This window comes from Tenebrio molitor, chromosome 9 (genome assembly GCF_963966145.1).
Source record: "Tenebrio molitor chromosome 9, icTenMoli1.1, whole genome shotgun sequence".
In the NCBI taxonomy this organism is placed as follows: domain Eukaryota; kingdom Metazoa; phylum Arthropoda; class Insecta; order Coleoptera; family Tenebrionidae; genus Tenebrio; species Tenebrio molitor.
In genome coordinates, this window is record NC_091054.1 from 1,773,836 (window position 1) to 1,800,078 (window position 26,243).

General features: G+C 34.9%; 6 protein-coding genes across 6 annotated transcripts; 4 read left to right on the forward strand and 2 right to left on the reverse strand.

The window, feature by feature from the left end:
* Positions 1 to 1,020: 1,020 nt before the first annotated feature.
* Positions 1,021 to 3,851, reverse strand: LOC138138276 (pickpocket protein 28-like). Its single transcript, XM_069058111.1, has 8 exons — positions 3,682 to 3,851; positions 3,391 to 3,633; positions 3,084 to 3,341; positions 2,835 to 3,036; positions 2,169 to 2,439; positions 2,059 to 2,118; positions 1,799 to 2,006; positions 1,021 to 1,748 (listed from the first exon to the last, which is right to left on the reverse strand). The coding sequence occupies exons 1-8, from the start codon at positions 3,840 to 3,842 to the stop codon at positions 1,517 to 1,519; spliced, it is 1,635 nt and encodes a 544-aa protein (XP_068914212.1). The 5' UTR covers positions 3,843 to 3,851; the 3' UTR covers positions 1,021 to 1,516.
* A 715-nt stretch (positions 3,852 to 4,566) lies between these two features.
* On the reverse strand, positions 4,567 to 8,397 carry LOC138138275 (pickpocket protein 28-like). Its single transcript, XM_069058109.1, has 8 exons — positions 8,075 to 8,397; positions 7,412 to 7,654; positions 7,100 to 7,357; positions 6,458 to 6,659; positions 6,137 to 6,407; positions 6,029 to 6,088; positions 5,427 to 5,637; positions 4,567 to 5,015 (listed from the first exon to the last, which is right to left on the reverse strand). The coding sequence occupies exons 1-8, from the start codon at positions 8,242 to 8,244 to the stop codon at positions 4,784 to 4,786; spliced, it is 1,647 nt and encodes a 548-aa protein (XP_068914210.1). The 5' UTR covers positions 8,245 to 8,397; the 3' UTR covers positions 4,567 to 4,783.
* Positions 8,398 to 9,340: 943 nt separating this feature from the next.
* On the forward strand, positions 9,341 to 11,284 carry LOC138138280 (protein cortex-like). Its single transcript, XM_069058115.1, has 7 exons — positions 9,341 to 9,583; positions 9,632 to 9,986; positions 10,037 to 10,251; positions 10,297 to 10,587; positions 10,634 to 10,810; positions 10,858 to 11,008; positions 11,055 to 11,284. The coding sequence occupies exons 1-7, from the start codon at positions 9,572 to 9,574 to the stop codon at positions 11,174 to 11,176; spliced, it is 1,323 nt and encodes a 440-aa protein (XP_068914216.1). The 5' UTR covers positions 9,341 to 9,571; the 3' UTR covers positions 11,177 to 11,284.
* A 441-nt stretch (positions 11,285 to 11,725) lies between these two features.
* On the forward strand, positions 11,726 to 14,656 carry LOC138138277 (pickpocket protein 28-like). The gene is made up of 7 exons (XM_069058112.1): positions 11,726 to 11,908; positions 11,957 to 12,196; positions 12,250 to 12,349; positions 12,401 to 12,549; positions 12,724 to 13,196; positions 13,251 to 13,319; positions 13,979 to 14,656. The coding sequence occupies exons 1-7, from the start codon at positions 11,760 to 11,762 to the stop codon at positions 14,392 to 14,394; spliced, it is 1,596 nt and encodes a 531-aa protein (XP_068914213.1). The 5' UTR covers positions 11,726 to 11,759; the 3' UTR covers positions 14,395 to 14,656.
* Positions 14,657 to 15,145: 489 nt separating this feature from the next.
* LOC138138278 (pickpocket protein 28-like) lies at positions 15,146 to 21,678 on the forward strand. The gene is made up of 9 exons (XM_069058113.1): positions 15,146 to 15,361; positions 15,411 to 15,653; positions 15,707 to 15,821; positions 15,871 to 16,022; positions 16,860 to 17,061; positions 17,108 to 17,378; positions 17,432 to 17,491; positions 17,541 to 17,697; positions 21,425 to 21,678. The coding sequence occupies exons 1-9, from the start codon at positions 15,234 to 15,236 to the stop codon at positions 21,654 to 21,656; spliced, it is 1,560 nt and encodes a 519-aa protein (XP_068914214.1). The 5' UTR covers positions 15,146 to 15,233; the 3' UTR covers positions 21,657 to 21,678.
* Positions 21,679 to 22,619: 941 nt separating this feature from the next.
* Positions 22,620 to 26,134, forward strand: LOC138138279 (pickpocket protein 28-like). Its single transcript, XM_069058114.1, has 9 exons — positions 22,620 to 22,851; positions 22,901 to 23,143; positions 23,197 to 23,311; positions 23,361 to 23,512; positions 24,264 to 24,465; positions 24,512 to 24,782; positions 24,836 to 24,895; positions 24,945 to 25,104; positions 25,855 to 26,134. The coding sequence occupies exons 1-9, from the start codon at positions 22,727 to 22,729 to the stop codon at positions 26,078 to 26,080; spliced, it is 1,554 nt and encodes a 517-aa protein (XP_068914215.1). The 5' UTR covers positions 22,620 to 22,726; the 3' UTR covers positions 26,081 to 26,134.
* Positions 26,135 to 26,243: the final 109 nt, after the last annotated feature.

Below are 26,243 nucleotides of genomic sequence, written 5' to 3' on the forward strand. Positions count from 1 at the left end.
CAGCATCATCTTATCTTTATTTATTCTAAATGTTTCCTTTTCTTTCATTTTCACCCCTTTCTCCCTTTCTAACCATTCTTCCACACACCCCCCCCCCTTTCTATATTTCTACTTATTCCCCCTATTTCAGTTATTTTAACACTATTCTTCCTTTCTTTCTTTTCTCTTTGTTCCATCTTTTCTTCTATCATTTTCATCCTTCCAATCCAATTTGCCTTCTCCGCCTGTCCTTTTTCTTCTCTTCCCTCTCTTATCTCTCTAATCATGGTTTTCGTTTTGCTATCCATTTCCTTGGGGATCTTCTCGTTCTGGAACTCTTCCTGAGTGGGTTTTCGCCTTCTGCCGACGTCCTCCCTTCCCTTTCTCTCTTGCTGCTTTCTTTCCTTACTATCGACGATTTCGGCATTCCTTCTCTTTCTTGTTCTCCCTTCTTCTCTCTTCTTCTAAGGAAATGTTTTTCGTTTCCTTATCTATTTCTTTGCTTTGATTTCTTTCTTCGCTTCTACTTGGGGATTTTTCGGTTCTAGAACTCCTTCTGAATGGGTTCAGGCCTTCTTCCGACATCCTACCCTCTTCTCTTTCTCTCTTGCTGCTTTCTTTCCTTGCTTTCGATATCCCTTCTCTTTCTTGCCCTCTGCCTTCTGCTTATCACCTCTCACTCACTCGTCATTGATTACGTTTGTTATCGCTGAACTTTTCCCTATCGCTGCCAAACCAGGAATCTTTTTTTCTTTTTTTTTAACTTTGAAATTATAATTGTGCATTTTATTATTATTATCTGATGATGCAGAAAAAATGTATAAAATAAACAAGAGCAACATTTTACATTCATAAGAATGGGCAATTTGCCAAGCTTATTGGCAAACGCGACGCTACAGGTAAGCAAATGTCAAAGAAACGTCAATTTTAAAGGAGCGTAATGGTTGTTCATGTTTATATACCTCACTCGGTATATAAATTTTAAAGGTTTTGTTGAAGAAATAAAAGTTCGTTCAGAGATATAGTATCTGTTTTTTTATTTATAAAGGGTACTCGTAATAACATTTTTATCTATGTGTGTATCTTTGGGCGCTTATAACTAAAGAATTACCGAACCTATTTTGATGACATCTTCACTAATAATTAGCCTTTTTCTTTAGGTACAATTTTAATAAACAAACCGTTACATATTTTGTGAACGCGCCACATAGTAACGAAAAGAGTGGGGCAAGTCGGAGAATTGCTACAGCAAGCATTCGGAGCGCTTGTTTAGCAATAGAGCGTTTACAAGACAAGCTTTGTTGACCGAACTTTGTGGCACGACCAGTAATACTAATAAGCAACCGATTCTTGTATGTTTGCTGGTAAAAGGTTGTGAGGTAATCCTGGTTTCCATAAGGTGCATGAGATTATCGTGCGGCTGTAGCTAAGATTATCTAATTTAACGTGTACTGACGTAAAAAAAGTATCACTTTACTCACTTGTTACATAAATAACTATTATCTATATTAGATGCATTTTCTAGATTAATAAGGTGTTAATTGCCTTCTCCAGCCCAGTATTTGATGCCAAATAATTTGATATTACAGAACACTCTTAAAGTGCAATAATACAAAATTTCCACCAGAGACAAAAATGAAAACCCTGTGAACAACCCCAAAAGTCCTCCACAATTTGCTAAAAAATCTGTTGGTCCAAACAACTCGTTTCTCTCCGAAGTTATGAACTGATTCGCTTTGAAAAAGATTTGCAGCTGAGACATGTGAGTTCTGAAAGAAATGGTCATACAACCCACCAAAAAATAAATCGTTTTTCTCACGTGAAGTTTTCTTGACTGGAAAAAATTTGATCTAGTTGATTCAGAGCCGAATCCCAGTTGGACTGCGAAGTTTCGATTACGTACGAGATCGAAGTACAATCTGGCATGCAGTTACAATTTTTGGAAGACTTGTAAAGTGTATCATTACTCATGGGAAGCCCACCGTTCCGTCTCAACTGATTTTCGATGTTTTGAGACAACAACATTTCTGAAATTCACGAATTTATACATATTTCGATTGGGTTGTTGTGTTGCTATACTTTCAGCTTTCAGCATGCAAGGTTTCATGGGTGCTCCGCAAATTTTTGTAACGTGGTCCCCTGAAAATTCACACTGGAGTAATCGATACGTGTGCAATTAGCTTAATTACGTGGCATGTAGAAATCGACGCAGCCACACATTTCAAGGGTGAAATTTGTTTTGCATTCTATTTGACAATTCTGCTGGGTGTAGACTTTGAAATATTTCAACTGTCTTTCGGATGGGAAGAGACACTCTCTTCTCTCAGACGGATAATGTTTTATGTCATCAGATGTTGTAATCATAGTGGGCATTATAGCAGCCAAGACAACTTGGTTCAGAGGCAGACGAAAATGTTGTTGTTTTACTCTTGGCAACATAGAGGGATGATGGATTTGGATCTAAAAATTATAAAATCTAGAAGAAACAAAATTTATATACAGGGTGTTATTGAAAGTTGTACAAATATTTTGACCACGAGCTACTGGCTTCATGTAGAACTTGGAAAAAATATTAAAAAAATTTTATATCAAAAAATAAAATGACATTTACAATAAAATGACATTTATTTTTTGAGCTACAATTTTTTTTTATTGCTTTTAGTCTTCTACGTTGTCAAACAACCTCATAGGTTAAATTTCGGCACATTTTAAAAATACACCCTGTATATCATATTTTATACAGGGTGTATTTTTAAAATGTGCCGAAATTTTACCTACGAGGTTCTACATGAAGCCAGTAGCTCGTGGTTAAAATATCTATACAACTTTCAATAACACCCTGTATTGCAACACACTTTGTAGCCTTGGAGAGTTTTCAAACACTCAGAATCTAGGTCTTCACTTGTAGTTTCAATTTTTAAGTCAAACGAGAATGAAACTCCTGCGTACAAAGCTCTTCTGGGATACGTATTTTTGCCTGATTTCTTACCATACCCATATTGTAAAGACCATTCAGATGCGTTTATGGATTTTGAATGAAAATCGTTGTAATGTTTTCTACAACACTCGTTTACAAATCGCTTTTTCAAAATTGAAGCACTTACACAATGTCGCTTAAAATGTCGTTGCGATGCAATATATTGAAAGAATAGCACAAACCAGCATCTGTTATTATTGGCGTGAAGAGTTCAGAACAGTTGTGCGGAATTCCCATGAAGGCACAATCGGAAATTTTTTCCAAAAACTTTGGACCAACTTTTTGGAAAGTGTCAAAAATGTCATCGTCGCCAAATCTGTTCACACTTAAATTCAGTCCAGGGCGGTAACTGCACAACAGGGAGACGTAAGACAACCGCAACTCGCTGAAACATGTCCCTTTCAGTACCAAAAAAAGGGAATTTGGGTACTCACTCGTCACGTGGTACTACTTCTCCGCGTTGTTTCTTGTGTAGAAACTCGGCGTAATTGAAAATTTTTGGCACGGATTTTGTTTCCGGGCAAATGGTGACTGCGGGAAATGGGGTTTTCCAAATGGGTGTCTCTGTTGTTGCGAAACTGACTATTACTGGTGAATTTTCCCACTTGGAGTAAGTTGCTCTGATTAAAATGATGCAGTAGTAAAGGGCCAGTGTTAAAGCGATGAACCACCACAACCTGGAAGAGTGTATTTTGATCCAATCACAGTTTTATGAACCACCTCACTTTTCAATTATTATTCGTCTTTGTTCCCCGAGATATTTTATTCCATGAATAGTGGAATTTTCGCAGTACTCTGTAAAATAATTTTGCAGATTTTTCAAGAAACTTTCTGGTTTGGTGTCAGTGATTTTTGACTTTTCACTCTCACTTCTGATTTCGTCCATAGTTGACAGGACATTGCAGATATATATGATGAAATCTATTTGAAAACCTCCCCTCTTTCCTAAATAATTACATTAAGAGCTTGTTTTAATTAGATTTAGTAGAGCTTGAAATTATTAGTTAGTTCCCGTGGGAAACTGTTCTAATTTAATTTTTTTAATTTTATTTTAGTAAAGTAGTCACATTCATTTTTTATTTACACGATTTAATGAATGAACAAATAATTGGTCTAAATTAAATTTTTAAGTAAAGTAAAAGTTTATAGTTAGATATGTGAATTAATTAAAATTAGCGGAATTCTGCATTGCGTGTTTTTATTCCCTTATCCAGGTAAACACTTTTTATCAGTTTATATTTAATGTACGCAACTGCAACAGCAAATTGGTAATTTTTTAATTATTTATGGTACGAGTGTGTTATGTTGGCTATAAGTCACGCGAGAAAAAGTTCATAACGCATGAGTGGCATACAAATTTTTTTCGAACAACTGCAACAATTGCAAATAAACGTAAATGTAACTCAACAGTTATAATTCCCACGTGACTTATGACTTATATCACATCCGTGACTTATAGATTACTTTACTGTTTTAATCCAGAATTAAAGAATGTTTCAAAATCATATTTGGGATTATTGTGAATAGGTACTAAGAATAAATAATCATAACAAAATAGAAATATATTTAATAAAATTTTATTAAAAATATTAATGGGGATTGTTGTATTAATTAAGTATTAATCTAAATTACGATATTTGTGCAATACAATACGGTAATGATTACTAATTATTAACAAATTAGAGTAGAGAAAAAATTACGCTCTTAATTCATTTTTTTACTGAGAAAATCTCACGGAAATCTGGACACTGATTGGCTGATCTAATCAAAACATCTGTCTTATTTGATCCACTCAAGAAAAAATTCGTTTTTTTTTGCTTAGCAGTGCTATTGACTTCTACCAGACCAATATTTCCCACCAAACAACTTAATATTACAGACAAGCCGTAGAGTTAGATAATACAAAATTTCAATGAGAGACAACATCGTGAATCCTGTGAAGAGGCCCAAAAGTCCTCCAAAATTAGCCAAGAAATCTGTTGGTCCATAGAGTTCGTTTCTTTCAGAAGTAATAAACTGGTTACCTTTGAAGAAGACTTGCAAGTAGGACACGTGCGTACTGGAAATAGTAGATTAGGTTACGAGTTCAGTAAAATCACTTTTCTGACGAGGAGCGTATACTATTTTTGCGCATTTTAAGAATATTAAAATTTGTTCGTAAAAAAGAATAATTTGAAAAAGGTACTTGTAGATTTTCATTAACATAGCAACATTACATCATTTTTTGAAAACGAATTTCAAAATGATAGATTTGAAAAGTGAAAATAGCGCGGAAAGTAACTTAACAGATATTTTATCCAAGGAAAGATACGAAAAACACAAAATGGTTGGTTGCTATGCTGTAATGGTTGCTATGCTGTAAAGTGCCCTATTACTGTACGATTTTGAGTACAGTAATATAGTTCATTACAGTAGAAAATGCGAAAAAATATATTACACAACATTTTTGTTATATAAATCGAGTTCTTACGTTGATTTATTGAGAGTGACCGAATTTCTATCGAACTGATACTTTCTAACCCAATCCCATTCAGACTGCGAATTTTCAATAATGTAAGTCATTGCATTGCACTCAGGCATGCAGTTACATTTTTCAACTGTTTGGTGATATTCGTCGTTTTCAAGAGGCAAACCCTTATAATGGCGAATGCTGTTTACTATGCCCTCAGACAACAGATAATCTAAAACAGTAGATTACGATACGAGTTCAGAAAAGTGGAAGTTTACTATACGAGTATGGCAAGTTTAAGTACGAGCGTCAGCGAGTATTTAAATGCCAAACGAGTCCAGTAAAATCACTTTTCTGATACTATTTTTTCGGATTTTAAGAATATTAAAAAAGTTGAATATTACTCAAAATCGTACAGTAATGGTTGCTATGCTGTAAAGTGACCTATTACTGTACGATTTTACAAAATCGTGGTTAAAGGGCGCGGCCGAAATTTCAACTCAAATTTGGCGAGGCAATGTAAATCAGGCTTTTCATGATGTCGTTACGAACTATCACGTGAACACCTCGTGACTACTCCACTGGTTCGCCGCGCCAACTATAGTTTGCAGAAATTTTCGTACCCTCAGCTTCCAGCATGCAATTTTTCTTAGTCGCCCCACAAATTTTCGTATTTTTTTCTCCTAAAATATTGGTTTAAAATTAAATAAACACCGAATCTGTGTGATTACGTGGCATGTAAAAATCGACACAACCGCACATCTTCATCGTGAAATTAGTCTTACATTCGATTTGACAATTTTGTTGAGTATAAATTTTAAAGTATTTTAGACTTCTTTCAGACGGAAAAAAACACTGTCTTCTTTCCGGTTGGTACGATTTGATCGCTTCCGAAGTTGACATGATGGTTGGCATCATTGCTGCGATGACGGCTTGATCTAGAGGTATCCGAAAATGTTGCTGTTTTACTCTTGGAATCATTGCCGGATGATGAATTTGTATCTACAAATAGCAGAATATTCACAAATTCTTGTATTGTCACAACTGGCAACTTTATAGCCTTGAATTGAGCTGCCACAAGTAAAGTCTAGTTCTTCATCAAGAGTTCGTATTTTCAGTTCAAAATCAAAAAGAGCTCCGGCGTGCAAAGCTCTCTTAGGGTAGGTGTCTTGGTCCGCTGCTTTATCATAACCATATTCCAAAGACCATTCTGTTTTATTGATGAGAAGTGAATGGAAATTCTTGTAATGTTGTCTAAAAATGGATTATAAAAAAAAGTACGGAGTTAATCGTGGCTTGCTCTAATACCTCCCTAGAAAGTGATCTGTATCCATAGTTACCAGTGAGCGAAGGTCGTTCTTTCGTTCAATTCACTTTCGCTCATCCTGTTTGACTGTCTTTCACTCACTGGTTTTCATTCACTCGTAAATTTTTGATTTTTTAGGCAACATTTGGTACCTCGCTACACTTGCCTCTTCCAGGACATCATCAGGAACATATATAACTCTTCATCATCCATTTCCACAATTTTAAAAAATTATCTAGAGATTCACTTTCTAAAGAGGTAGAACAAAAGCAAAATATACAGCCTTCGAGAGAAAGACCGCTTTCGTTCACTTGAATTGCGTGAACGAAAACTTTACCTTCCTCATTCTTACTGTATATAACCATTATTTTCCACGTATGGTACTTACACATTATCCGACAAAATGTCTTCCCGATTCAGCAAGTTGAAGGAATAACACAAACCCTCATCCGTTATTATAGGGGCAAATATCTCTGAACAGTTGTAAGAAATTCCCATGTAGTAGCACTCAAAAATATTTTCAAAAAATTTGGGCGCTACTTTTTCGAAAAAATCAAAAATATCGTCGTCCACAAAATCGTTTATTTGGAAGCGCAGCTCAGGATGATAACTGCATAACGAAGATATGTATGACAAGTGCAGCTCACTAAAATTAAAGATTTGTTAGAATTTATGGAGGACATGATAGTTTCTTTTTTACTCTTGTGGTGATAGTGTCTTGCCGTCTAGTTTCTTGTTTAAAAAATCTGTATAGTTGAACAGTTTTGGCACGGATTTTATCTCCGGACAAATGGTTACGGCAGGAAATGGTATCTGCCAAATCGGAGTTTCTTTTGTTGCGAAGCTTACGATTACTGGAGAGGTTTCCCATTTGTGGTAAGTGCTTATAATTAGAGTGATGCAACAGTAGAGGGACGCCAGAAGCGCAATTAGCCACCAAATTCTGTTTTTAAGTAGAAACACTTTAGTAATTCTGATTGAAGGAAAAGAAACAATTTCAATTTTTAAAAATAGAACACAAAATTCAACGAGAATATGTGATATACTCTGTTTCTGAGTCTGATGCCGCTAAGCCATTAAACGACCGAAGCGCTGAATAACTAATTATAGGTATCTTCTCGACAAAAGAAATGTGTATGTGCGCGTGTTAAGCCGTGATTATTATTGATTTATGACAACCAGTTTTACGACTTACCGGCATCGAACTCAGAAACGGAGTATAGCAAGCTGTTTACCATAAAATATTAAACATAAAGTCTTCTCAATTTGTCTGTAGCGCAGATGCTTCTTATTGATTACATTTTTGTATTCTTTCCGAAAACATTTCTCATTTAAAAATACAAGTTTTGTTCTATCTACTCACTTTTCTATTATTGTCCTGTTTTGCTCCCCGAGGTATTTCATTCCGTGAAAACCTGTATTGGATGAGTATTCTGTGAAATAGTTTCGGAGGTTTGTCTTAAACCCACGCTTCTGTCCACTCGTTTCATTTTTCAAATGGTTTAACTCTACGTTAATATCACTCACAATCATTTTTACAACAACTGAACAAAACGAAAGTGTTTATTTAGTGGCTTTAACTTGGCGAAGTGGGAATTACTGCAGATGATCTCGATAGTAGTTAGCTTTATTAAATTCAGGGTGGAACAAAACAATTTATTCTGATGAAGGGTTCATAAACCTTAAACTATCGATTTACTCTGTTCATTTACATGCATGAAGTAAAAACACGTGTTGCTTCAGTTCTGAGAATTTCTTCGATATTTTACATTTCGTGGAAACATTTTACTGCACTGCTGGTGACACGCTACTGGTCATTACATTTGCACCAGAAATATACACCGGATATTCATTTAAATTCTCCTCAAAGTTGGCGTTGAAGAGTTGATTGTGAACGCACCACGCGTCAGTCTGCAAAGTAAACACAATTTCACGTTGTTTTGACATAATGGGAGGTCATAATTTATTTTTTTAATGTTGGACACCCTGTTTGATTTCCGTCACTGAAGTGTCTGACATGCGCACCTGATAACAATGCACTAGGCATTGACACTATTTATAACCTCAAACCTGGATTAACATAACCTAAGTCAACAGACAGCTTTACTACCAAATTAAAGGCACAATTTCCATGGCCTCCCCTTATACCAAAACAATGTAAATGCATTTTAGTAATAAATTAATATTATAATTGTTATTATACAGGGTGATTTACGAGGAATAATGAGCCCGACGGAATAGAAAATGCAACCCACAATACATTGCAACAAAAAGCCGGACATCGAAGCGGTAAATGTCCGGGTTTTTCTCCTGATGAAATGCGGGTTGCATTTTCTATTCCGTCGGGCTCATTATTCCTCGTAAATCACCTTGTATTGATTCATCAAAAGAAGTTTAAGGGTTTTCTCATAAATTAGAATGTACGAAGTAGGAATTCTTCAAAATACAAGGTGATTCACGAGTAATAATGCATCACAAATTTGTGATGCAACCAACAATACATGTTTCTAGTTTGTTTTGATTGATTAATCCACATAACGATTTTGATCAAATTTGACAAATGTAATGTTGGGCATTTTGAATATGCTTTCTATATTTTTAGATCTACATAATCGGTGCAAATGTAATGTTGGTTGCATCACAAATCTCGTTACACTAATTATTACTCGTGTGTATAAAAAAATTCAGGAAAGAATCATCATAAAGATAACAACAAATATGTATTTTTCATTTATTTAATTAATAGTGTGGAATATTTTAAACGGGCTGAATAGTCCAACAAAAACTTTACAAAAACTTATCTCTTCATGTATCTTCTTATCGTGGTAGTTCCTTGCAGTTTTCTCTACCAATCAATAATATGTTTCGTCCGGTGAGTTTATTTTAATAAATGTACATCAAAATATGATTTCCATTGAAGGTGAACACAAAGAATCACCCAAATGACCGATTTATTCCGAGGCGAATGGAAATCACATTTGATTTTTTCGCCAACGAAACACAGGCAATAACAGATGTGGCAGATGTGGACAAAGAAGCACCATTTATAAATTACGCCAAAATACGATACAACCGCATCAACTACCAAAACGCGTTGCGAAATATTTTGTTGCCACTTGATGTAAAAGTTTTAAATTTTTTTCCTCCAAAAATATCAATACCAGACAAGATTGTTTCCCAAACCGATCAGGTCTGGCCGGTTAAACCCAGGAAGAAACCGGTAATAGGCCCACCGGAAGTAGTTTTGGACATGCCACACTTCGACTCAAACATCAGTTTAGGTTTGACCAGTTTTCTCAATGGATTTTCTTATGAAGTGTTTCAGGCCACCACGTCGCTGACTGGAGCAGTAAAAATTGTTTGGCCACAATTTTTGAAAACGAGGTTCACATGTGGTACCCCGAATCAGAATTCTTAAGAGCAGCTACTGACACGCAAAGAAGGGTGCAACATTGTGTCAAGTGGAAAAGTGATGGTATCCGATTTGCTGTGGGTTTGTACCCAAACAGGGTGGGAATTTGGGACATTTTAACCAAGAAAGTACCATTTGTTGGTTCTAGTGTTGGTTCAATATTCTCATTGTAGTTAATTTGTGAGACGTTGTGTTGTCTACCGTGTTGTGAAGTACTTTGTCTTGAGTGGATCGGTGAAGATCGCTTGATAACAGGCTGCAGTAAAGGAGTGTTAAGATTAAACTCCTCCAATTTGAAATGTTTGAAGAAAGTTCGCAATGCCCACGATTGTAGCATCATCAATATTGTCAGCTCTTGCAACAAGAATTTTATCGCTACCAGTAGCATGGACAACAATGTGATCGTGTGGAAGGTTCCTCAACTAACAGGACATTTTCAGATTGAGTTTATTACCACTGTTAGGGTGAGTTAAACATCCAGGTGTTGCAGGTTTTACAAATTTGATCCAGGCTTTAGCCTGGCATCCTTGGGCAAACTCTTTATTAGCTATCGGCCATGGTTACAACCAAGGACATGTCATAGTGTGGAACGTCAACACCCACAAGCAAATAGCTCGGGAGAAGACAACGTACAAGAATTCATCTATAGATTGCTTGACGTTTAACCCGCTCAGCGGAGAGCTTGTGGTAATTGTTTGTACAAATTTTTAACAATCAAGAAATTCTTTTTTAAGGTCAGTTATTTTGTTCATTGCACAAGAGATCGAACCAAAGGTAGTGGGATTATATCAGTTTTAACCAACATTGATAACGTTGTGGAGGAGATGCACATGCATGACGGTCCAATTCCGTATCTTCTTTGGGGTAACGGAGGAAAAACTTTGGGTAAGTCGTGCATCTGCGTTACTCTTCTCAAACATATTGTTGACAGCATCTGCCAGTGCCGATGAGAATTTATGCATTTGGGATTTTTTTGGTACCCCATCTAAAGAGAAAAAGAAATCTAGGGTAAAAACCCACAACTCCACTATTTTTCGAACTTACATCAGATAATTTTTACTAATATTTTTCATTCTACGCAACACTTTTAAATTGTATTTATCTTATTTTATGTAATGATTGCAAAACTAAGCAATTAAAATTTTTTGATTTTAACCAGAACTTACATGGTTATTTTTTTCCTTGCACTGGTGGTAACCGTCAACCAGCTGTTGATTGTTAAAATATTACATTGGAGATGTGTTCTTCATAGGAACAACGCTAGTGTTAGTGTCAGTAGTGTTAGTGTAAGCGTTAGTTAGTGTTAGTGTCAGTTGGTGTTAGTGTCAGTTGGTGTTAGTGTCAGTTGGTGTTAGTGTCATTAGTGTTAGTGTCAGTGGTGTTAGTGTCAATTAGTGTTAGTGTTATTTATCATTACTTAGGAGAAGCTCCAATACGTGTCAGTCCAATTCCACAGATATTCATTTATGTTAAAAAAAAATGATAACTATCAGATGGACAAATAATTAAAATGCATGTAACATGTAAGATCTTTAATCAGGGTGTGACCTTTTTATTTTTAACGCAATTATTGAGAGGTTTAATTTAGTTGAAAACCAAGGTTCTTCATGTGTACACGTAGAAAATTTCGATAGTAATGGAAATGGCCGAAAGAAATACAACGAAAGACACAAAACGTCCTACCTTCCGCAAAAATCTTGTAAGTTATGTCACAGATTATACTGAGAATAGTGGAATCCATGGAGTGAAATATATTTGCGAGAAACAAAGACCAACAGCTGAGAAGTAAGTTTCTGGTCAACATTGAAGCAACAAATCAATAATATGTTACAGATTCCTTTGGTTAGCACTGCTCGTGGTTTCTTTCTACATCTGTTTCAATATGGTTACGCAGACTTGGATCAAGTGGCTGCAAACTCCAGTTATGATCAGTTTCAGCCAAAGTCCTACTAACATATGGGAAATACCATTTCCAGCAGTTACAGTTTGTCCACAGAGCAAAGTTAACACGAGAAGATACAATGTGACTGCAGCTTTCCGGAGAATGTGGAACGATAATGTGACCTCTGATGAGTGAGTAGTAAAAAATACAAGAATGCAATTTTTTTAAATAGAAATTTACACAGAATCAGAAAATTTTCTGATGCTTCACTTCTTTGTGGAAATCGATTCAATGTCAAATCTAATCAAATCGCGGATTCTGCAAGTATCGATTTCTTTACTAAAGTAAGCACAAGACAATTTTTTATTAGGCGATTTTAGCTAAATGTGCTACAGATTGCCCCTTCGTTAAGAGATGTTTTTGGATACTGCTATTGGGAGAGTGACGTCAACTGCAATGACATTTTCTCCCCAACTCTGACGAACGAGGGTGTGTGTTTCACTTTTAACATGATGGATAAAGCACAGCTTTACACCAAACAAGCGTAAGCAATAGTAGATTATCTCATTAGGAGTAGAAGTGAGTCTTTTTGTGCTAAGCCCAGGTCGGCAACTGGGGGAAGCACAAAAAGACTCACTTCTACTCTGAACTGGCGCTCCAGTATACCTACATATTTTATAGTGTAAAGAGAACTGCTTTTAAATAAATTCTGTTACAGTTATGTCAAGGATAATTATGGAAAACACAAAAATGTTTCAAACTGGACCATCGATGACGGATTCTTTAAAAATAACACTACACCTAACACCAGTTTCCCACGAAGAGCGATAACATCTGGAGATTCTGACAAGCTATCTCTAACTCTCCAAATCTTTCTTAAATCAATTAGCGGTATGTGTTATCGTTCAGAAGGTTTCAAAATTTTGCTACACCATCCAGCTGAAGTCCCTAGATTCATAACACGTCATTTCCGAGCCTCCGTTAACCAAATTTTTGACATTGCCGTTAAACCTGAAATGACAGTCACATCTCCAAATGTGAAGAATTACGATCCTCACGTAAGAAAGTGTTACTTTTCTTACGAACGCAGTCTCCAGTTTTTCCAGTTTTACACGCAAGAAAACTGCCATATTGAATGTCTTGCAAATTATACCTTAGCTACTTGTGGGTGCGTTGGCTACTATATGCCCCGTAAGCTCATATTTACTACATTTAATATTATCGTTGATAATAAATAAATTGTAGATGTAAATTCTACAACATTTTGTACAAATGGCGACAATGAAAAATATAAGTGTCTGCGACAAGCTGAACGTATGTAATTGTATTGGTAACTCGAATAAAATGCATTCTCAGAATCAAAAACTTAATGGCAAATTTATCGTTGAAGGTAAAATAACAAGACCTAATTTTTTTTATCCGATAAATTTTCCAATTTCACGAAAACTTTTTGCCTTGAGAATTTTACGAATTAAATTTGGGCATTTTTATTCTGGTTAGGCCCGAGAGCTTTAGCTCGAGGGTGAAACCTTTGAATAAAAATGCCCAAATATCAACGAGTAAAATTGTCTAAAACAAAAATTGGGAAAATTGGGAATTGGGAAATTTATCAGATATAAAAAATTAGGTCGTGTTATTTTTGGCAACATTAATTCCAGAATACAAACTTTAACGTTCATTATTTATTTACAATTTATTTACAATACCTACAGTTATTAAAAACACAATTATCAAAAACAATTTGACAATCTGATAGAAGTAGCATTCAATTTTAATCACTTTTGACAGATGACAGAGTAGCAGGACGTTTTTATCGCGATAAACATTTTTGATTGGATGAAAGCAAGCGCTTTGATTGGCTGAACACGCACGTTTGATGTATGTAATTAATCGGGAAAAATACCTTCTGAGTAGAGCAATTTATTTTGGAGTGCGTCCAATCCCAATCCCTATTTTTGTAACCTTGGTTTTAGGTAATTTACTCCACCAACAGATGATTTCAGAAATCTTGTCAAGCCAACACAAAACCGACAAAAATCCTCTTGTAGATTGTGACTGTCTACCTTCTTGTACGTCAATCGTGTACAACGCTGAAATATCGCAGTCAGGGTACCAAAACAAGGAAACTAAATTTAAACATGTCACTATACTGGACATTTACTTCAAGGAGAAGACATTTACTTCAGCAGAAAGAAATGAATTGTTTAGTCCAGATTTTTGGGCCAACTGTGGAGGTCTGTTGGGATTATTTACAGGATTTTCAGTTTTATCCATTGTGGAACTTGCATATTTTCTGACTCTTCGACTAATATGCAACTGTAAAAGGTACGGCAAACATTTTTGGGCCGGAGTTGAAGTACACACCGGTGAAATAAATAACAAGTTTTGAGAGTTGTAATTTATTTACAATAAATAGTGATTTCAATGTTCTATAAAATTATTATGAAAATATTATGTTTAAATAAAGTTGTATAAACAGTACAAGTAAAAAGGATTTTAATTGTCAAAGATAGCAATTTTTATTCGGCTATTTGCAACACTACAACCGTACAGTGTGGTCAACAATTTAATCAACAATGACTGAGTCTATTGACAACGAAACAATTGAAACACGACATAAAAAATTAGGTTATGTCAGTTACGTTTATGCCATTATAGTGTTGTCAAGTTGGTATGAGGAATTGAAAGTAACAAATAGTGCATTTTACAATGTAGGTTGGCAGCGTCGAGCCGTTCAAGGTCATCGGTATCGGCGCTGTCATTGCGCATAACTGTTTGCGTTGGAAAATTATAGCACAAAATTTGAAACGATGCCTTCGCAAAAAAAGGGTAGTAAACCACAATGGACATTTCAATTACGTTAGACAGACATAACCTCAATTTTGACATGGGGAAACTGTCATACAGTTGGTCGGTAAGCACAGGTTTTAGGGTAACAGGGTCTGGTTTTTTATAAAGTTTTGACACTGACAGTGATTAAAACAAATAGACTGTACAAAAATGAACCTTTGATGGTAAATTTCAAATTTGCCTGTCAACATTGTCAAAGTTGACAACCGGAAATGCGTTTATATTTCAACTATTTTAAAACTCTCTGGCAACCGGACTATATCGTTTGAAAGTATATTTAATATTTCATTGACTCTAGAAGCCATTGCAAAAACAACAAGCAACCGATCTGTCAATCATTTTAAGTTTTATAGTTGAAAAGGTTCTCCGAAAATAAATATGTGGAAAACAGAGGCCGATAAACAACAAGGACGATTCCGCAATCTTTTCGCATACTTTGTAGAGTATACTAGAATAGCTGAGATACATGGAATTAGATTCTTAAGTCGCAGAACTGCTTTTGAAAGGTCTGGAACGAAAATTGAATTGATCCTTTTAATCGTTAGAAAATTCTAGACTTCTGTGGGGCTCTCTGACCTTGTGCTGCGTTCTTGTGTGTCTAGCTCAGATTATCAAATTGTGCAGCAGACTTTATAAATCTCCCGTGGTGGTAACTTTCGGAACCGAAGCTGTGAATGTTTATGAAGTTCCATTTCCTGCAGTAACTATTTGTCCTGAATCCAAAACCGACAGGAGACGATTTAGTTATCACGACAGTAGAATCAAATTTGAAAATAAAAAACCCATGACGGACTACGAGTAAAATGGTTCCAATATAAATAACACTCAATTTGAATAATGCAGAATTTTAGACAAAGATCTTACGAGTATATCTTCTCCATCTGTGACCATCTGGATATTTCCCAACAGACTAACTACTTTAAAGGGAGATACTTTGACCAAGATTTTTACAATACAGTTTCAAATGTACGCAACTAGCAATCCCTTTATATGCAATTACGTTGTATTTTTTCAGTTAAGTGTTACTTGGTCCAAGATGGCAATCGGTTGCAAGTGGAAGAATTCAGTTCTGGACTGTTCACAGTTATTCACTCGTGTTTTTATTGATGAAGGTGTTTGTTATTCATTTAATATTCTACATAGAAACCATATTTTCAAAAATGTTACGTAAGTAGATCATAATTAAGGAAAAGGGAGTAATCCTGGATACAAACTGCTTTTGCCCACTATTTAGAACTCTGATGGTAGTTATCTATGATAGATATTCTGGTTGCAAATGTATACCTTACCGTATTGCCTACAGATTAGAAACATAGATATTCATTTTAATACACTACATTACAAGACTCTTCACAGATTGATTTTTGAAGAAACTTCTTCTTCTTCCATTAGAAGCTCCATAAATTTTTCAATGCAATTTATGCAAAAGTGTCATTTACATTTATTTCTCTTCCTTTCTTCATTTAATCCCCTGCTGTTTTATCGTTTCCAATTTACTGAAACAATTGATTTTTTTTTCCAATAATTTTTTTTTCCGGGTTCTCCTCAAGCTTCTTTGTTTTTTCTTACTCCTCTATTCTGTTATTTAAACGTTTTTGAAAGAGAAGATATAACTCTTGACACCCAATGCGAAGTAACCTATGGGAAATATGCTTTAAAACAAGGAAACCGCATTGGTGTACATTTTATAAACTATGATATACAGGGTGTAATTTTAAAATGTACCGAAATTTTACCTACGAGGTTGTTTGACAACGTAGAAGACTAAAAGCAATTAAAAAAAATTGTAGTTCAAAAAATAAATGTCATTTTATTTTTTGCCATAGAAATTTTTAGATATTTTTTCTGAGTTCTACATGAAGCCAGTATCTCGTGGTTAAAATTTGTGCACGCATTTCAAAAACACCCTGTATTTTAACTCTGATCGTTAATTCGTCCACGGGGATTACTCTCTTTGCCCACAAAACAATATAAAACCAAATTTGCTAATTTTTTTTTTTCAAGTTCCTTACCTGACGGCACTTTCGAGACTTTTGACACTAATAATAACTGGAAAATGGAAAGTGGTTACCCTGATAGAGACATACTTGGCACATATCCTAAACGAGTCTACACATCAGGAGCAGATCACTCTTTAAAAATCTACCTTTTGGAAAACTCGACTAATTTTGATTTTGATTGTAAATCATCACTGCAAGGCTTTAGGGTAAATGTTATCCACTTTCATATATTTTATGAATCTATCCTTGCAGGTCATCATTCATAATCCCCTGATTGTACCGCAAGCTAGCCGGAATTATTTCCGACTGTCTCCGGATTGTTCTGCTATTGCTGCTGTGATGCCAACACTGATTCACACCGCTCCGGACGTTGTCAGGTTTAATGCAGCAAGCAGGAACTGCTACATGGAGTTGGAGAGACCTCTGAAATATTTTAAAAAATATACACAGGACAACTGCTGGCTTGAATGTTTATCCAATTATACTCTCTTGAGATGTGAATGTGTCAGCTTTTACATGCCCAGTAAAATCAAGACTCTGTGAAATTTGAAATAAAACATTTTTTACTTGTTTTAGGAACAGAAGACATTCCAATTTGTGGGGGTTATCACTACCACTGCGTCTTAAGTGCCCAAGGTACTAGATTGATAAGATTCGATACGTTTGTTGATTTAGATCATTTCAGACGAACTGGAACTTATTGAAATAAAAAATAAACTCAACAATAAAACGAAATCGTTGAGTTTTTGTGATTGTTTGCCTTCTTGTTCGTCATTACACTATGATTTTGAAGTCACTGCAAGCACACCGGTTTGGCAACGTCCTCTTGAAGAAGAAAACCGGTAAATATAAAATTTTAATATTTCATCAAGGTGATATTATTTACCACGGCCTCCTAGATTCATAAGAGACTCGTCTCTTATCCGGCCTGTCGCATTCGATAAATGTCTGTTTTTGAAAATTCCCCGTATAGTATATCCATCTACCGACTTTAATGTGAGCCATATATTAGTATATGCAACCAAATATACATCGTGGAAGAGTGTCCCCTTACTAAATTCCAGCAAGGTTTCTCCGAACTTCATGTACTTACTGAAGGCGTCCTGAATTTTATGACCTTCTTCATACGAATATAATATATATATACAAAATATACCAAATAAACGTATGAATAATGACATTTTATATTATAAATTGTCAATTTGATAAACTAAGTGCAGTTGAAAATGCCACAAACAAAGAAAATATGTTGTATTTCTTCGTGTAATTCACAACATAAAGTTGACAAATCATACCATACACTACCCAGTGTTTTCACTTTAAATGCGGCATGGAAGAGAACACTGAGAGATCATACTGGTAATATATTTCAAAATTCTGGTAAAATTCAAAATTAATTTTGGTTATTCTACAGATACTGACCATTTAAGAGATTATTCTGTAGTTTGTAGTGACCATTTTCGGCCAGAGTGTTTTTCTTCTAGTACAAAACGTCGTACATTAAATTTTGGAGCAGTCCCGTCTATATTTAATGTCAGTAAAATTAATAAGCATAAGGAATGTTAATTTATTGTTTACTGGATTTTTAGGATAAAAACGAAAGAAAAGAATTAACGGCCTCAAAGGAAATTCATCTCATTAATAGTGAATCTCAAACAAACTTAACTTCATCGGAAATAAAAAATTTATTTTATACCAAGCAGTGTTTGGCTCAAAAATTAAAACGTCTTAAGATTCAACATAATCGTTTAAAACAAGAATTAGAAATTGAAAAAGAACAGAAACATAAAATTTTGGAATGGAACTGCTTGGAACAAATTAAAAAAGATGCCGACCTGTCTAATCCTAGAGCTATTTTATTATTAGATCAAATAAAAAATTATAATAAGAAGAAACCTAAATGGTCAGAAACGACAATTCGACAGTGTATTGCGTGGCGGTTTTGTTCACCAAAAGGTTATGAATTTCCCAGAAATTCCCTTCTTAAATTACCCGGGAGAACAACCTTAGGAAAGTATTTTGGCACTGGCAATGACAATTTAATTAAAGATCGCCTTCTTTCGGAAATTAAAAATTTAAAATTCCCAGAAAGGATATGCTCATTAATAGTTGATGATATGTCTATCAAGGAATCAATCTGTTACTCAAAAGCAGAAGATCGTATTTATGGTTTGGAGAACATTACCAGTGATTCGCAAGGTAAAATTGGAGTCAAACCTGTTCCTGCTAATCAACACCTCTGTTTCGTATTACAAGGACTATCTACCAAATATATTATTCCAGCAAGCTACTACTTTCACCGACACATTAACAGCAAAACGTTATATGAATTAACTTTAAAAGTTTTAAAATTACTAACAGATTGTGGGTATAATGTGATAAGAATTGTTGGAGACAACCATAAGAATCATGTTGCACTATTCAAGCATTTCGGAAATGGAACACTTCAAAATTTTATACGTCATCCTTATAACATTGGACTTAAGTTGTTTTTTAGTTTTGACTATTGCCATGCGGTCAAAAATGCTAGAAATTTATTCTTGGATCACGACATGGCGTCATCTGAAGGTATGATTTCGGCTAGTTACCTTAAAGAATTACTGACAATTCAAGAAAATTTAATTGTTAAACCAGTTAGACATTTAACCAAAAAACATCTGTATCCGTCTAATTTGGAAAAAATGAAAGTGCATTTGGCAGTGCAAATATTTTCACCAGCAGTTACTGCGTCTTTGCGGTATCTTATGGATTATGGAGGTGAACAGTTCTCTCATTTCAAACAATGTATGCCAACAATTAAGTACATGGAATATATATTCAAATTTTTCCAAATTCATGATGTGAGTAATAGAACTCAACACATACATCAAAGGGACGTCAATACCGCACCTTACACAAACATTAAAGATCCACGACTTTTTTGGTTGAAAGAAGAGTTTCCAAATTATATCAAAGATATTCAAGATACATCCGCAGCTCTAGAAATTCGAGGACTAACAAAAGAAACCGCAGAAGCCTTAACTTTCACTGCTAAAAGCACTAATATGTGTATTCATTACTTAATTAGCGAGTTAAATTTTTTTTATGTTCTAACAAGAAATTTTAGTTCAGATGCAGTAGAATCTATATTTTCAAATGTCCGACTTCGAGGTGGTTCAAATGACTTAACAGATTCCAAAGCAGCAGAATATGCCCTGAGACAAATTCTGAGAAGCGGTTTGATAAAAAGTGTTAAGTCAACTAATGCAATGAGTGCTTCGGAATATGCCAGCAGTAAAATTTTATCAAGATTTCAAAATTCAAGGAACAACGCAAATATTTCAGTCACCTTGGAAAATAGTTCTCTGGGAAAACTAGAAAAATTGTCTTCGTTTACGTTTTTACCAAATAACAATCTTCAAATTAAGACGGCGGCAACGGCTTTTTTATGTGGATACTTAATCATGAAAATAACGGAGGCAGTAAATGGATGCGATGATTGCTTATTACATTTGCGAGATTCAAATCCGAAAAAGAGAAGTCCGTTACTGGAATTAATTTATTACCAAGACAGAGGAAGGCTAAATTACCCCAGTGATCAATTTGTGGGTCTAATACAGTTTATAATATCAGTCATAGTAGAAATTCTACCAAGCATTCCAAAGGAAAATATAAATTTTGTGTTGAAGAATATCCTGGCCTCATATCTTTCGGGAAATCCACAAATTCAGTGTTCTGTTCATGGTAAAATACTTTGCGAGACGCTTATTGAAAAATTAGTACCTCCTGTCATTGTAAATTTTTGTAATTTGCACTCACAGAAAAATAGAAAAATATCGAGTAACGTTAACACAAAAAAAAGAAAGTTGTTGAAATTAAATTAACCGTTAATGAAAAATGTTTTTGATTTGAGATTTTCAAAAGGTATCAGATGCTCAGATGTGTGTTAATATGTAGTACTATGCCTATAATAACAATAATAATCTCTCTAATCTGAGATTATTATTTATTTCCTGCAAGGCAGGCAACCAGTACAACACATAAGCCCCGTATTGTGGCGCACCCTATAAAACAAAAATAATGCTTAGAACTACGAATGCGGCAGGCCGGATAAGAGACGAGTCTCTTATGAATCTAGGAGGCCGTGTTATTTACAAAATACAAAGCGACTACGTGAATTTTTCTACTGCATAAAAATTAGTAGGAGGGAATTTAAGGTTATTGATTTTGGTGTCGATTGGACCAGTGGTTTTGGAATTTTATTTCATTCAGGATAACTTCGGCAAAAAACACCGATTGGAAAGTTTTTTGTGGAAAATAATAAATACCGTGCGATCAACAATTACTTAAATAAGGGGCGGCTATGACTTTGACAGTGTCAGATTTTTCGTATCTTTGCTAACTCAGCTAACAAACGTCAAACAACTGTCACTATTAATCGAATTTTAACGCAAAAATGGTTTTTACTTCAAAACATAAAAGATTAATCATTGAATCTTATTTTCGTAATGGTGTTTTCAATAACGGAGAATGGACATGCAGCGCTGTTGCCTGGTTGACTGACTCACTAAATTATATACTATTTTACAGGAAAACCATGTCAGAGTTGATAATTTACTTCCAGCACAGTGCTTTTGTTAAACTAGAGAGAAATGAAGTATTTTCGACATTTGATTTATTGGCAAAAATAGGGGGACTTTTTGGTTTGTGTACTGGAGCATCAGTGATCACCCTAGTGGAGTTGATTTATTACTGGTCAGGAAGAATAATCTGCAATGTAAGATTATTTGGACACTGGTATGGAGAGAAAGATAAATTTTAAGAGTTTTTATGAAAGCTTGTTGAAAAATGTGTAAAAATATATATTTAAATACAAATTTCAATTTTAACTGACTATTTATTTTGAATATTACATTACAAGAAGATTTTAGCAACAACGAACCCATGTCCTATTTTAATGTCTAAATCAATATATTTTGATTTACCGAGTAATTCAACAAGAAACTTGAAAAGGAGACGTTTTTTTAAAAAGTAGTACATATATTTTTACAGCCAAACCGCTATAAAGAATATTGTAAAACTTTTACCGAAAGATTTGGGCTTTGGCCTTCTTTATAAAACTTTGAATAATGCCTTGTTACAGAAGAAAATCATCCACGTCCACGAAACGACCATTCATGGGTGACGGAATTTAGTTAGTTGTCAATTCTATGTCTCTCAAAGCTCTTGTCGGCACAATAACACTTAAAAGTAGTAATGTAGTAGAGGTGTTGGATTCTCTCATGGGTTGTGACCTTGAAAATGTCTGTGCGAAGGCGGAGCGTCACGAATGACGATGTTTTCCGGTCGCTTTGTACTTTGTAACGCCTACTTGAGACGGATATTCGTCGTTTGTGCAAATATGACTCATAGCCCATGAGAAAATCCAACACCTCTACTCAGATGAGATTTGAAATTGTACGAGTCCATGGGATAAACCCAGGTACCAGGGTAACAAATATTCACGGTGAAAAACATTGCAAATAAACACTCGTTCAACATTTTTGGCAATTCCACCAAATTAATCTTCACTAGGATAATGGACCTTTTTTTTGTCAAATGTCTGATCAAAGGACGAGAATTGCAAATTATTAGGAAGTAAACGCTTGATCGTTGAAAATGAGTAAAATCGTTTGCACTGGTAGTTCCGGAAGGCCAGGACTGCCCAGTTTTTCCTCAAAGGATTTACTAAACAACTCTGTAGACTGTATAGAGCAACATAGTTTGCAATTCCCTGGCAACTGGACTATATCTTTTGAAAAACAGCCTCTAGAAGCCATTGAAAAAACAGCAAATAACCGATTTGTCAATAATTATAAATTGAATGGTTGAAAAGTTTCTGCGAAAATAAGTATGTGGAAAACAGATGCCGATAAACGAGGAAAATTCCGCAATCTTTCCGCATATTTTGTGGAGTACACTAGAGTTGCTGAGATACATGGAATTAGATTCTTAAGTCGCAGAACTGCATTTGAAAGGTCTGAAACGAAAATTGAATTGCTCCTTTTAATAGTTAGAAAGTTGTAGACTTCTATGGGGCATTCTGACCTTGTGCTGCGTTCTTGTGTGTCTAGCTCAGATTATCAAATTGTGCAGCAGACTTTATAAATCTCCCGTGGTGGTAACTTTCGGAACCGAAGCTGTGAATGTTTATGAAGTTCCATTTCCTGCAGTAACTATTTGTCCTGAATCCAAAACCGACAGGAGACGATTTAGTTATCACGAGAGTAGAATCAAATTTGAAAAGAAACAACCCATGACGGACTACGAGTATAATGGTTCCAATACAAATACCACTCGATTTGAATAATTCAAAATTTTAGACAAAAATCTTACGAGTATATATTCTCCATTTGTGACCATCTAGATATGTCCCACCAGACTGACTACTTTAAAGAGAGATACTTTGACCAAGATTTTTACGATACGGTTTTAAATGTATGACACTGACAATCTCCTTATTTGCAATTAAGTTGTATTTTTTCAGTTGAGCATTACTTGGTCCACGACAGCAATCGCTTGCAAGTGGAAGAATACATATCTGGACTGTTCACAGATGTTCACTCGTATTTTTATTGATGAAGGTGTTTGTTATTCATTTAATATTTTACATAGAAATCATATTTTCAACAATGAAACGTAAGTAGATCATGATTAAGGAAAACGGAGTAATCTTGGATACAAATTGCTTTTTCCCACTAACTGAAACTCTGATGGTAATTATCTATGATAGGTATTCTGGTTGCAAATGTATACCTTACCGTATTGCCTACAGATTAGAAACATAGATATTCATTTTAATACACTACATTACAAGACTCTTCACAGATTGATTTTTGAAGAGACTCCTTCTTCTTCGATTAGAAGCTCCATAAATGTTTCAATGCAAGTCATGCAAAAGACTCGTTTACATTCATTTTTCTTCCTTTCTTCATTTAATCCCCTGCTGCTTTATCGTTTCCAATTTACTGGAACAACTAATTTTTTGTCCAACAAAAGTTTTTTTCTAAGTTCTCCTCAAAATTTTCTTTGTTTTTTCTTACTCCTTTATTCTTTTATTTAAACGTTTTTAAAAGAGAATAACTCTTGACACCCACTTCATCAACTCTGAATATCCTCTGCCAAAGAAATTGCTCATGCTTCTAGTTAAACATTTTAACTTTTTGAATAGTTATTCCTTGGAGCTTCCCTTCACTTCATATAATTAAATGCATGTCAATTCTCTGCTCGACAATTTCTTCTGAACTACACAAAGCAATTATAACCAAGGACAACAACCCAGGCAGAGCAATCTACTTTCATATTTTTCCAATTATTGAGACACTCCTAAGATTACTCCCTTTGCCCACAAAACAATATAAAATCAAACTTGCTAATTGCTTTGTTCAAGTTTCCTACCTGATGGCACTTTTGAGGCCTTTGAGCCTAAGAACAATTGGAAAATGGAAAGTGGTTACCCTGATAAAGACATACTTGGCACATATCCTAAACGAGTCTACACATCAGGAGCGGATCAGGCTTTAAGAATCTACCTTTTGGAAAGAACGGCTAATTTTGATTTTGATTGTAAATCATCACTGCAAGGCTTTAGGGTAAATGTTATCCACTTTGATATATTTTATGAATCTATCGTTGCAGGTTATCATTCATAATCCCTTGACTGTACCTCAAGCCAGCCAGAATTATTTCCGGGTGTCTCCGGATCGTTCGTTTATTGCTGCTGTGATGCCAACACTGATTCACACCGCTCCAGACGTTGTCAGGTTTAATGCAGCAAGCAGGAACTGCTACATGGAGTTGGAGAGACCTCTGAAATATTTTAAACAATATACACAGGACAACTGCTGGCTTGAATGTTTATCCAATTATACTCTCTTGAGATGTGAATGTGTCAGCTACTACATGCCCAGTAAAATCAAGTCCCTGGGAAATTTGAAATAACACAATTTTTACTTGTTTTAGGAACAGAAGACATTCCAATTTGTGGGGGTTATCACTACCACTGCGTCTTAAGTGCCCAAGGTACTAGATTGATAACATTCGATACATTTGTTGATTTAGATCATTTCAGACGAACTGGAACTTATTGAAATAAAAAATAAACTCAACAATAAAACGAAATCGTTGAGTTTTTGTGACTGCTTGCCTTCGTGTGCATCATTACACTATGAATTTGAAGTCACTGCAAGCGTACCAGCTTGGCCAACTCTTGGACACCGTAGAGATGACGGGTAAATATATACTTAACTATTTGTCAAAGAGGAGAGGAAAATGGTTCTTTTTTCTACTCGTGCTCGAAGTTTGAATCACGAGCGTAGCGAGCCATTCGAGCGAGAGTGGAATAGTAGTTTTTACCATATACAGTGTGTCCAAAAAGTATAGAAACACCCAAATGAAAACGTAAAGCATAATTTAAAAAAAAATCTAAAGATAATTAGTGTTTTAAAAAAGATTTCTGCTGATGTTTTCTTTTTGGTCTTTTCGATGACTTTGGAAAAATTATTATGTTATAAAAAAAATTTGTTTTTTTCAGGAAATTTCTTACTATTAAAAACGGTAGTAGAAATGTGACGTTGCCGTTTAAAAAACCTCTGATGACATCATAACTCTTTCAAGGTCATTAAAAACATCAACAGAAAGGTTTTTGACAATGCTAGTTCACCTGTTCTTACGTTTTTCTCGAAAATCATTCGTTTCTATTTTATTGGAGTGTTTCCAGACTTTGTGGACACACTGTATAGTAAAGTACTTTTCAACTAAGGTACTCTCGGTATCTCACACTGTATGGCGCTAAAACGGCCAAAAGTTTGCATAAATTATGATAAAATTTTCTAACAAAGAAAATTTTTTGTGAATCAACATTCAATGGCAATCATGCAACACTGCAATTTTTCCTCTCTAGCGAGGAAAAAACAGCTTTCTTCACTATTTTGCGAGAAGAAAATTGCGGTTTCTGCCCTAATTGATATACTATTTTACAGGACCGCCCTCTCAGAGTTGATAATTTACTTCCAGCACAGTACCTTTGTTAAACTAGAAAGAAACGAAGTATTTTCGACATTTGATTTATTGGCAAAAATAGGGGGACTGTTTGGTTTATGTACTGGAGCATCAGTGATCACCGTAGTGGAGTTGATTTATTACTGGTCAGGAAGAATAATCTGCAATGTTAGATTATTTGGACACTGGTATGGACAGAAAAATTAAATTTTAAGCATCTTCGTGAAAGTCTGTCGCAAAATGTGTAAAAATATATATTTATTTAAACAAAAATTTCCTTTTTAACTGACTGTTTGTTTTGAATATTACATTGACAAGCACGGCTTATAACATTATTCGATTTCTGGTGAAAGAGTCGGAAAAGTTTCAA